At 46.0% G+C, this 12,435-nt stretch overlaps 1 protein-coding gene across 1 annotated transcript in view; it reads right to left on the minus strand.

Annotated features, from left to right (window-relative positions):
- Positions 1-2,803: 2,803 nt before the first annotated feature.
- Positions 2,804-12,435, minus strand: part of SLC17A9 (solute carrier family 17 member 9) — a 45,604-nt gene continuing 35,972 nt past the window's right edge. Inside the window, exons 8-13 of the mRNA XM_006126190.4 lie at positions 11,031-11,118; positions 9,800-9,834; positions 8,289-8,404; positions 7,471-7,526; positions 6,295-6,324; positions 2,804-6,175 (exon numbers count right to left, since the gene is read on the minus strand). Of these exons, the coding sequence (XP_006126252.1) occupies positions 6,012-6,175; positions 6,295-6,324; positions 7,471-7,526; positions 8,289-8,404; positions 9,800-9,834; positions 11,031-11,118 (489 nt within the window). The 3' untranslated portion in view covers positions 2,804-6,011. The remainder of the gene's footprint in view (positions 6,176-6,294; positions 6,325-7,470; positions 7,527-8,288; positions 8,405-9,799; positions 9,835-11,030; positions 11,119-12,435) is intronic.

Genomic DNA, 12,435 nt, shown 5'->3' on the forward strand with positions numbered 1-12,435 from the left:
TTAACTCCCAACTGTACCAGTGGTGCCAGATTTTCAGAACCATGTCAACAGAAAGCTTGCCATGAATTGATACATCCCAAATCTAACAGCTCCCTCTGTTGGAATCTTCATGAACCTATTAGGTAGAACAAGAGAGTGTTCGTCATAGCACGTTCCCTGCTGAAAGGGATCGGTCTACAATGGGCAAAATACTCCATGACAACTCTAGTTTCTTACTTGCTCAGTGGTTAATGCAATAATTTTACATGTAAAGATAAATGTAATTAGTACCCAGTTACTGGTATAACTTAAAATATGAATAATGAAGGATTAATACACTGTCCCAAGAGTCCTAGATATTCAGTTAAAAGATGGACAGTTGTAACTAATTAACAAAGAGAAATTCAGATTATAAAATATCAATAATAAATTATTTGGATAATTGAACAACAAATTAAAGGGACACTATCAATCTGTGTGGGCTAACTGTAAACCTTTCTTCAAGGAAGACACATCTTGTAAGGCATTCCTACAGGACAATGATTAACATACAAGGGAGAGACTGTTACTTTGTTAATAATTTAATTATATTGTAAATAGCTTGAGTCTATTTCAGTACTTGTGGGGGAAGTCTGCATCACTGTGCACGTACAGATTTCATGCCCCCCCAGAGATTTCTTTGCATTACAACCGAAAAGCAAAGACTTTTGATAGGGATGCAAAGGAAACATGCAAGAGCATTCACCTGTCCCTTCCCATCAGCACGGACAGGTTGGTTTAGGTGCCCAGAGCAGCCAGGAGGATACAATTCACCTCAGAGATGGTGGGGGCAGGAGCTGGGCAGTCATACATGAGGGAGAGAGACATTCTGTCTCTCACTGGCTATTGCAGCACATTCAGCTTTGAGGGGTGGGGCTTTGGGGGTATTTCTGAGGAGATAGGAATGGGGCAGGTTCTGTTCCCTCAGGTATAGCAAAGTGCAGCAGCCTGCCTGCTTAGTGAATTGTTCCCATTCTCTTTGTAAATTCCCCCAAGAGCATACAACATCTGTAAAAGTTTTAAGGTTCCTTTACATTGCTAGTGATGTAAAGGAAAGTGTGGCCTTATAAATGCTTATAGTGCTTTAGTAATTAGAAATGGTCTGTATTTTTTTGGACTAGCAAAAGGTGCTCCATGAACTATTTGCTGCTGACCTTTCTGGAGATGGTCAGTAGCCAGAATAAACAAAGCGTTTCAGTCCCTAGCCCTCACTTGCTCTTCAGTTGCTCATGATGTTGCACTGAAACTATGGCTGCACATATTTGTTGACTAATAACTAGAAATAAAGGGTTAAACTTACCTACATTACTATTAGCCAGAGGCAGGTTGGGGACTTCTTCCATTGCTCCCCACTCCCATTCTCCATCATTGTGTTTGTAGTTTAAATAAACTACCAAAATAATTGAAACCAATGTGGTTATACTGAGTTATTTTGCCAAATAAAATATGCAGAATTTTAAAATATTGGCTGTAGAATTTTAATTTTTTTATCTGAATTTTAATTTTTTTGGCGCAGAATTCCCCTAGAAGTACAGTGTTAAGTTTTTGCTTTGCTAAGGAGCCAATGGTTGCCCCCTCCTGGTTATTAAGGCCTGATTTGCAAAAGCTCAGATATAGAACTGCATGCACAGAAATGTGTAAGCCTACTTTATATGTGCAGTTACCATGAGAGCCTGCACAACTGGCCATTTGTGCATGAAATTAACTGATTTGCATATGCAAATGTCTTAACATTTGAAAAGTTAAAAATCTCATTAAAATATTTAAAGGATGCAGGGATTCACTTTTCTGTAATAGAAGTTTTTTCTTTTCCCTGAAAAGGCTGTCTATTTTAAGCAAAACTGAAAGACGCGGGAGTCTTTCATTTTAAGTATGCACATGGATATTGAGAATTATTGTTTTTGTGTAGATAATGGAGTAATTCAGTATTTACCCTAGATCATAGTATGTGATAGGATTTTTGGTTTGTGTCCATGGCCATTGCAGCTGCAGCAGGCACAGCTGGGGGTGGGGTGCATGTCCCCCAGCTGAGGGGACAGACAGAAAAACTTTCTGAAATATATAGTAGATAGCTGTCCCTTTCTCTATTCTTGCCCCCTGCTGGCCCAATGGGGTGATAGCTGTGCCAGTCTGCATCTCTGGCCCCTTGCTTCCCCCCTGTGATCATTCTGCAATATAACTGTCCCTCCTGCCAAACTTCTCCCTTTAAATTTTTTGTGAAACCATCAAATTCCAGGCACATTTCATTGTTCTGGCACAACCAAACCCTTACCTGGCTTTAAGTTATTATAAAAGGAAGCTGCATGCCAAATGTGGTGGTCCTAGTCCTTATCGTTTAGAATCGATGGACAGACAGACACACATTTCTAAAATATACAGTCAATAAGATTGGGTTAGCAGCTGAGTTGTGAGCTGGGTTGCTGCCTTCCCCTGCATTAACAACTCAAGTCCAGCAGCACTCAGACTTCAACCCACTACTCTTGACAGACCAGCTGCTCAAGCTTAAAAGCACCGCTTACCTTGAGCTAGAGATTTTTGTGTGTAGACTGGTGTTAGATTGGACATACAACTCAAGTTACACCTTGAGCCAATGGCTAGAGTGGTCAGATGTCCTGATTTTATAGAGACAGTCCCAATATTTGGGGCTTTTTCTTAAATAGGTGCCCATTATACCCACCCCATCCCAATTGTTCACACTTGCTCTCTAGTCGCTCTGCTGACAGTGAAGACAAACCCATTATGCTTTCTTTTTTGAAGGTCTTGACTTAAGAATTTCCTCCAGATCAGAAGGGATTATCGACGTGTAGGTTTGCATAGGTATAAATGTGATTTTTAAACAGACTGAGTTAAAGAAATGCAAAAGGCTGGGTGTTTCCATTTAAGCTAGACTTGTTTAATTTAATTGACATTGGTTAGAAGCAGGGTTAACCTAAACTGAAATAAGCCACTTTTACATTGACATGAGTGTAGAAAACACAGGTGTTTGCTCGAGTTTCATGTGTGTGCAGATTTGTATGTGGGCTCCTCCAGTTTTTTTATAAACCTTCTTTCATCTTCCCAGCTCCACCACTCCCAAACTCTAAAGTAGAGAATCTCTGCCAGTGTTCCCAGTGAGCTGTGCACTTGGGCAACCACCCAGAAGATATTCAGGTGCCACTCAGCTGATTAGCAGAGCACCCACAGCTGCCCACAGCCGGCAGGCTGTGTTTATGTTGGTAGTGCACATCTGCACAGGCCTCGGCGCACATAACAAAACTTATTCCGCACACGGGTGGAAAACGGGAAAATTGCCTGACACCACGTTTTAATTAAATATGGTTTCCACTCTGGATACTGACCAATGGAATTCCTGATTGACTTAAAACAAAAACGTCCTTGTTAAAACGCTGAACAGCAGCATGGTCTGGTTTCCTGCTGAATGCTGCAGGGCTCTGCATGACCAGATCTATAACGACAGACAGGTCCAACATTTGAGACACTCTGTGGTTTCCTGCATCAGTTTCACCAATACAGAGTTTGGCTGATGGAGGGAAATGTGAACCCGAAGATTTAGACTGGCGTGTTCTCCTGCAAGTCCTGTTAATCACATCTTTGTTTTCATTTTACTGATAATTTTAAAACACTTCCCTGCAGTGTCATCTGGTCACGATGTGGGGCACTGAGCTATATCCACAAGTCCACCGCTGACCATTAAGGGAGAAAAACCACATAAGGAGGAGAGTTTGGTTCCTCTCTCTGGTCCCCAGCCATTCTCATGATGTAAACCAGTGGTGGGTAACATGCAGCCCAAGGGCCACATGCAGCCCATCAAGGTTCTGTGTGTGGCCCGTGAGACATTTTGTTTACTGTTGCCCGTGTGCAGTTACCAGTTTTTGCTGGTTTCCATCCACATCGGGTTTTTTCCCCTTCCGATATTGCTGAAGTGACATGCATGTATACCAAGGCATGTGAAGTGAGGTGCATGCCGATTACACAGTATTGACTGTGCATCCTATCACAGCCCTGCTATGGTTCAATTGGCACACCCCTGCGAATTCTACGCACATAAGCGCAGTGAGCAAAACTACCCTGTTCTGGGAGACCGTCTTGGTTATGACACTCTTGCAGCCCACTGAGATGAAGGAGGCACACTCGTGCAGCCCACTCACTAGCCTAGGGTGCCCATCGTTGTTGTAAACTGTTGTCAAGCCATTGGACAGGATCACCATGATGGCCTATTAGTACCTCAGTATCCATTAAAGTTCAGCACATATTAGTCGAGCCCATTAGCACCGCTGCAGTGAAAAGGTCTGTCAATATTTTCATTATGAATCTCTGCACTCAGATGTTTGACTTGTTTGCTTGAGGTGAAATTTGCCCCCCCCTCCCAAAAAAGGGGGGGGGGCACAAATTTTCAAAGAATCTGGGCATTAAATCTGAGCCTGCAAATTTCACACCCACAGCTATTTGTTGAGTGAAGGTTTGGCAGCAGATGTGAATTTCTGTCTCTGCTATGTAGCAACAATTATTTACACCCATTTAAGGCCTGGACCTGAAATCCTTTAGGACACACTCACTTGTCCCAACGACTGTCTTCCTCAACAGACAATGGCACACGTACCAAAGCAGCACAGTCGCTAGGTGTCATGTGAGGCAGCGTTGCGAGTGGCCCACAAGGCCAATTTTCGAGTGACAGTTCTTGTCACAGTGTGGGGCATAAGAACGAGACATGAAACCATGATGCCAAGTTGAAACCCCTTTGAAAATTTGTCCCCGGCTCATTTGCTCCGCAAGGACAATGTCTTAAAACACAAATGATGAAGAGAACCAAATGGAGACTTTGTATAAGTTATAAGAACGGGGGCAGGGAGAAGACATTTAATAATTTGACATGAACATTGGTATTTAAAATAAGCCCTAACAGAATAAAATTGCAGGCCGTAAAAGCCTTCTGTTCCTGGAACACTCGTTGAGTCTAGAGAGAGGTCCACTGGAGACAGCTGCAGAATCACCTCTTTAGAGCATAAAGTGGACCATGCCTTTCTGGGATTTAACGTAAAAAATGATGAATCACTTAACACACACAGGCTCAAAAGCATGTACTGCAGAGGCACAGCTGCTCCTTTGGTGAGCATGCAGCAGTAAGAATCCAGAACTCAGAATCAAGCTCTACACCTCTTGTAAATACATTGCATGCAGTTCACAGGCTCTTTGGAAAGTCTCCTGCCCTCCTTTCAGTGTATACTGGGAACAGATCTAGTGAAGCAGAAAGCACTTGATATGGATCCATAGTCCTGTGAGCCACCCCTCATATGCATTCACAGCTCTGAATCCATTCCTTTGTACACCCTGATGGCACCTGTTGTCTATACAACAACACTGACGCACACAATAACACGTTAAAGACAGTCCTTGGTATTAAGTTCGTGTAGTGTTGATGAAAGGAGCTGATCGACAGCCCCGGAGATGGGCGTTCTCTTCTCATCCACAGAACAGACAACTGTAGAGCACGGACAACTTCAGCATGGTTCCCGCACTGCTCAGGTGTCTCATCTCGCTCTTGGAGGGACGATCTCTCCAGATGAAGGAGTTCACTCTCAGTGAGCCATTTGACCCTGGGCCTCTCTGCTGAGACGCCCAGCTAAGGCACCATGCAGGTGTTTCCTGCCATGTGGGCACTTCTGCACTAGGAACTTGCCTACAGGCACCAATGATTTCAGCTGCCTCGTTCAATCACTAGGAAATTCAAATGTAAACTAGTGACCTAGAGCTGAAAGGCTCCATAACCCATCAGCGTCCCCTGAGCAAAGTTCTAACGCTGGATTTCCTCCCTCCTCTGGGTTTAGTTCAGGCCTGTAATAGTCTCTCAATCGATTTTTTTGTTTTGCTGCTTAAATTCTACCTAATAATAATATTTTCTTCTGCAAAGAACCATTTGCACAAGAGTGATCTCTAGGAATTACCATCCTAACCTCTTCGACAGGTGAGATTTGCTGAACTCATCTTTGCAGCGACTATAGATCTATGTAGGCAGAGTCTGTGTCCACCCTTTGGGCTTCTCCAAAGACCAGGAATGTGCAGAGTCCCAGGACATTAACTGTTGCCACAAGGTTGAAAACAGAAGCCCAAGAACCAGTGGTTTCAATCAGATGCCCGGCTAAGTACACACAAACGACACCTGTGTACAGAGAGAGAGCAGAAATGAATCAGATAGAACCAGGCCAGGTCCTCGCCCAGCAATGTCAGCCCACCCAGAGGAGTCCCCAAATGCAGGACAATCCCAGGAAAATCCCTTACCTAATAGAGCGCCGCCTGTATTTGCAACACCTGCAAAGAACAGAAGGAAACCACTGCATCACATCAACCTATGCACAATGCTTCTAACCACGAAATACTTGCTAGGAATCTGGGAACACACATTTTGCAACAATGAGTGACTTAGGTGCATGGTTTCTATCTGGGCTTCTATTCTGCCTCCACTTTGGGGGCAGGCAAAACTGCCACCGGTAAGAAATTCTAACACTGGCATGCGCCCGTTCGCTAGCCTGACTCCTGTGTGTGCACAAGCATTAGGCTAGTTAAAAGACATGCAGGTGCAGGTGAAAGCACTTGAATAAGCAAAGGGAGAGGCTGGGGGTTGACAATCTAGCTCTGGCTGTGCACAGTGCTACTCCCAAGACTTTTTACTCCCTTTGGGTTGGCTCATGCTGGTTAGGCCCAGCCCCACTGTGTGGGTGTCGGTGCAGAGTAGCTCCTTAGCAAGTAGCATGAGAGAGAGCTCTGGGAAGTGGAATCCCCCCCAGAGCTCACAGAGACCTTACCCATTGCTGCTCCTTCCAAGTAGCACAGCACCTACATTCCCTACGGTGCACTGCTCAGCTGCCCACCTCCTCCCCATCCCCTCCAGGATGTCTGACTCTCCCAGGGGGATGCAGAGACTGCCAGTGAGTCTGGCTGCTGGGTCGGAGAGATGACTCCTTGCACACGCCCTGTGTCCCTGTGTACCCAGAAAGCCCGTCAGCTTCCTAAGCACCCAGAGTGAATTTGGGCACAATCAATTTCTCTCCAACCTGCAGCACAGGGCCGTGACTGCTGCTGTGGCACTTACACTACAAGCTTTCTGCAGAGCTGGGCCATGGCCAGGGGCAGATGACTGTTTTGCGGGGCCCCGGGCAGCATAACTCCGCGGGGCCCCCCTTTGCCACGGCGCATGCGCGGGGCTTTTTTAAGCACAGGGCCCGGGGCGGCCGCCCCATTCGCCCTGCCCTATATCTGCCCCTGGCCATGGCTAAGAACAAACTCTGCCTTCGGTTTCACATGGGCAAACCTAATAAAATCCAGGGGTTGCCTGGATTGAGCTACGTTCTGCCCTCAGCGCCTGGCATTTACACAGTGTTCTCTAGGACTCATCTCCCACACCAAGGTATTTTCTGTGCAAATACAAATTGTTCAAAACCTTCCCCCCTCCCTTACCAAACAACAAGCCGGCACACGACGGGGCCAGATCCTGGACGTTGACTGAAATGCCGCTGTTTGCAAAGAGAGGAGAAAGTAAAGTATTGTATTATTAAGCAAGATTTGATGGTTTTCCAGTGTGTGCATGAGACAAGCACGCCTTTGCTCATGAAGGGAACCAATTCTAACCAACCCCCTGAAGAGAAGACGGAGGAAACTGAGAACCAAAATAGAACTGAAATTGAACCAAATAACTGAACAGAAAGACTTCAGCACCAAAGCAGCAGAGAGTCAGAAAGTACAATAGAGGCAGTGCTGCTTGGATGGCTGCAGTTGCATTTATACAGTGCTAGATGGGGCCAGGATGAAATCTGAAGTCTTTTTAGTGTGCAGCCTGCTAGAACGTGCCAGCTTCACATGGCAAGACCACGACACTTCCTCCTGCTAGACTAGGATGTGGTGTTTCTGTACCCCAGATCAGACCCACTGGGCTATGAAGTATTCTGCAGAGACCAACACCTAATGCTTTGATTAAGAGCTTTTAAAGCCAGAAGGAATCATTAGATCATTTAGTCCTGGGATCTCAAACTCCTGGACCATGGGTCATCCCCAGCAGGAACAATGGCACAATCTGGCCTGGGACTCCCAATACCAGCCCCCAAGCCGTCCTTTCCCGCCATCACACCCTCCATGGCACCCGATCCCCGAGAACACAGATTTGGGGATCACCAGGGGACCTGGTGCCATGCGGTGGCAGCCATGCCCCCCTCAGTCCAGAGCCACAGGGAAACAGAGTTAGGTGTTACTCCTATGATGATGATGATGATGATGATTACCTATGGTTAAAGGTCTGAAGTCCAATTGAGACCGATGCAAATACTATAGCTTTGCAAAAACTGGATGTGTGACCCATGCACAAGGCAAAAATGCTTGAGACGCCTGAGCCGATGACCTGAAGGAAAAAGAAAATTGCAGACCTTAGAAGAGTCGCAGCAAGTTGCAGTGAAAAAAAGCAGCTGTCCCATTTTGAAAGGTGAAGGGCTTGCTATGGTTCTGCTCAGAGCTGGGCGGCCCTTAGGACTTGCTCTCCTGTGTACTGCTTTTGTGCACCCCTAAGGCATCGGCCCATCTGCACAGGCAAGTGCCCTTTTGCGAGGCAGAGGTGACGGAGCATGTGAGAGAGCAGCATTTCCCAAACCATGGGTCCTGGTAGTGGGAAGGGTCTACATGGGTTCCCAGCCACTGCCCCCCATGCCATTTCCCCCTGCCTCCCTGGCTGCTCTTTTCTGCTTGGCCAAGGAAGCAGGCAGCGGCCTGGTGAGCATGATCCAGGCAGCGGCAATGTGGAGGAAGCTGCCGCCTGTGGCCAGTCAGCCACCTGGTACTGACTATGGCCTCGTTGTAGGGCGAGAAGGGCTGACTGGGTGCAGCAGGAGGTAGAGCTGGGAGAGTGAGAGCAAGGGGCTGGGGGGAGGGAGCTGAGCAGAGGGCGCTGCTAGGCTGGTGAAGGGTTGAGAAGGGGAATGCGGAGGAGAGAGAGCTCAAAATTGCTGTTGTACACTCACAGGATTCAAAACACAATCGTTTCTCTACCAAACGGTGGCCTCCCAGAAGAGACCAAATGCAGTTGCTGGGGGCACCTTAATAAAAAGTTTGGGAACCACCGTTCTACAGAAGGGGTGGGCTGTAGGAATTACATTCTTGTTTGTTCTTTTGCTGTTTCCCTGACGCTAAGTAAGACATTCAGTGAGAGAGAACATGCTCACTCCGCGTGTCTGACAAAAACCCTCCATATCACTCACAAAATCACCACTCGGGGCAAACTGGTAAAATGCAATGGTTTGTCAAAGCCCAATGAAAAAGTCATGGCTTCTCTCTGTATTTCCCCCCATCCATGCTGGTTACCATGCTATCTGTTGTCTAGAAAAGCTTTTTTTTTTTTTGGTAACCAACACCTCAAGTTCAGTTTCCCATAGAGATGTACTCTGATTTCCACTGTTATACTTTGGCTAGGTCTTTACTAGACCCAGAAGATTGGCTTAAGGTACGTAACACCAGCTATGTCACTAATGTAGCTGGAATCGACATACCTTAAGCTGGGCTTGGCGCTGTCTCCACAGGGAGAGATCGACGGGACCAAACACTTCCCTTACTCCTTGCGAGGAGCAGAAGTACTGGTGCCAACAACGGGCAACCTCAGCATTTGATTCAGTGGGTCCTTACTAGACCTGGTAAATCGAACACCAGAAGACTGATCTCTGGCATGGCAAGTGGAGACGTAGCTTGACATGCAAAGTAGACACTAACAGATAACTGATGTTTCATTCATAGGCTTTCATTTTCTTACCTGCATGAACTTACGAACAGTAATAGTTTTATACCCTGAAAGGGAAAAGACAGATAATTGGAGATATTTAAACTAGATCCCTCTCAATAAAGCTGTGACAGTTTTTTCAGTCTCCAAGGCTACATCTAGACTGGCATGATTTTCCGCAAATGCTTTTAACGGAAAAGTTTTTCCGTTAAAAGCATTTGCGGAAAAGAGCATCTAGATTGGCACGGATGCTTTTGCGCAAAAGCACTTTCTGTGGAAAAGCGTCCGTGCCAATCTAGACACAGTTTTGCACAAGAATGCCCCGATCGCCATTTTCACCATCGGGGCTTTTTTGTGCAAAACAGTTTTTAGCTGTCTATACTGGCCCTCTGGTGCAAATACATTTGCGCAAGAGGGCTTTTTCCCGAACAGGAGCAGCATAGTATTTGCGGAAGAACACTGACAATCTTACATGAGATTGTCAGTGTTCTTGCGCAAATTCAAGCGGTCAGTGTAGATAGCTGGCAAGTTTTTCCGCAAAAGCGCTTGCTTTTGCGGAAAAACTTGCCAGTCTAGACGCAGCCCAAGAGTTCAACACGGATAGCTTTGGGGTCTTACCAGGAGAGTGAGTAGGTAAACTTCACACTCTCAGGGGCAGATTCTGTTCTCAGATAGGTGCTTTCAATTCCCATGCAAGACAAAGGCATTACAAAAGTGGGGTATGTCTACACTACCCCGCTAGTTCGAGCTAGCGGGGGTAATGTAGTCATCCGCAGTTGCAAATGAAGCCGGGATTTGAATTTCCCGGGCTTCATTTGCACGAAGCCGGCCGGCGCAATTTTTAAATGCCGGCTAGTTCGAACCCCGTGCCGCGCGGCTACACGCGACACGGAGTAGCTAGTTCGGATTAGGAAGCCTAATCCAAACTAGCTACTCCCGTGTAGCCGCGCGGCACGGGGTTCGAACTAGCCGGCATTTAAAAATTGCGCCGGCCGGCTTCGTGCAAATGAAGCCCGGGAAATTCAAATCCCGGGCTTCATTTGCAACTGCGGATGACTACATTACCCCCGCTAGTTCGAATTAGCGGGGTAGTGTAGACATACCCGTGTAGAGGACAGGGTTTATCCAGCTTCCAGGCCAGAAGCTCAGCTCCCCCAGAGAATAAATGTGGCTCCCTTTCTATCAACAAACCAACCCCTCTCATCTAGGCCTTTCTTTGCCTTATGAAAAGACAGAGCTGGTGAACCACTGAAGAGTCTCTTACCTTGATTGATCAGGTGATCAGACAGGAATCCGCTAAACAAACTTGCTGGGATTGCAACCAGCCATGGCACGACATTAAACACCCAGCCCTGAAAGGGAGAAAAATCCTCACAGGAAAAGTGAAGAGAAGCAACTTTTGCATCCTGCTCGTGTAGCAGGGCTTGATTGCAGCTAAAGGATTTGATAATTGAAGAGGACGGGCGAAAGAAAGGGGAATTATTCGGGTTTACACTTTTTGCTCACAACACTCTGCCTGATGCTCTATACAATTCTGCTGCAGCTACGGATCAGTCCTCAGGTCTATTATGTATGTGCACATTCGGTGGTATATGAATAAATGAACTATTAACAACCCTAAGGTCTGATTGGCTTTACACCCATGATAGAGAGGCACAAATCTCTCTCAACCTCAGTAAGGAAGGATTAAAAGTGGCAGACTTTACTGGTGAACTTTCCCGACCAGCTGCTATTAGTGCCAATGGTGTACAGTCCGTCCGGTCAGGGAAGTTGGCAACCCTACAAACAAGATTTTGAAGCACAGAGCCAAGATGCAAAGTGTGTTTTCTGTCCTGCCTCTTGGATCACCAGCAAAACTGCAAACCAGATTCTGACTCCACACACTATTATGTTAGCTAGCTTAGCGATGAAGCTGAGGGACCATCGCTGGATTTTCTGACGCCAAGGTTGGGCTTTCAAGACTGATAAAGTGGAAAATCCAGCCCTTAGTCACTTTTAAAAATGGAACTTAGGCTCCTAAATTGCTTGGGAAGCTTGAAAATGTGAGTCTGGATTTCAGAAGCTCGGTTCTTGCTGCTCCCACTGCTGCCAGCTGGAGCATTTCTTGCGCAGTAGCTCTAAGCCTATGGCCCAAAATATACATAAGAACATAAGGAGAAACAACAATGCCACCTTGTTATTTTACAGGTCCCTTTTCAAATCCTAGTTTACCTCCTGGCATGGGCCTGAGGTGCAGGATTCTCTTGTTTAATTGGATTCAGAGAGAAAAACACCTCATCTGCAGCATGTATGTTTGACCAGTAGGTGACATAATTTTACCACATTAAGGGTTATCGTCAGCCCTTTAAATTCACATAGAATAAACCCACATTTTACTAATATGTATGAAGTGATAGCCAGATGCAGGAACATTATGTAGAGCATTTTACATAAGGGCACAGGAATGAAATGCATAACAGATGGCTAAATTACCAAATCACTCCTTCAAAAGCCTATTAGAAGAGGTGCTGCGAATCTTGTTGTGGCAATATGTTTGTGGGTTTAATACATGATTTTAATATAAATATCAAATATGTCATACAGCCCTTTGTCAATGCAATACATGTAAGTAGGCCTGGGAAATTCCAGAAATCCATGACAGAGCCACCATAGAGAATACAATCTTAGTA

Source organism: Pelodiscus sinensis, chromosome 18, assembly GCF_049634645.1.
Source record: "Pelodiscus sinensis isolate JC-2024 chromosome 18, ASM4963464v1, whole genome shotgun sequence".
Lineage (NCBI taxonomy): Eukaryota > Metazoa > Chordata > Testudines > Trionychidae > Pelodiscus > Pelodiscus sinensis.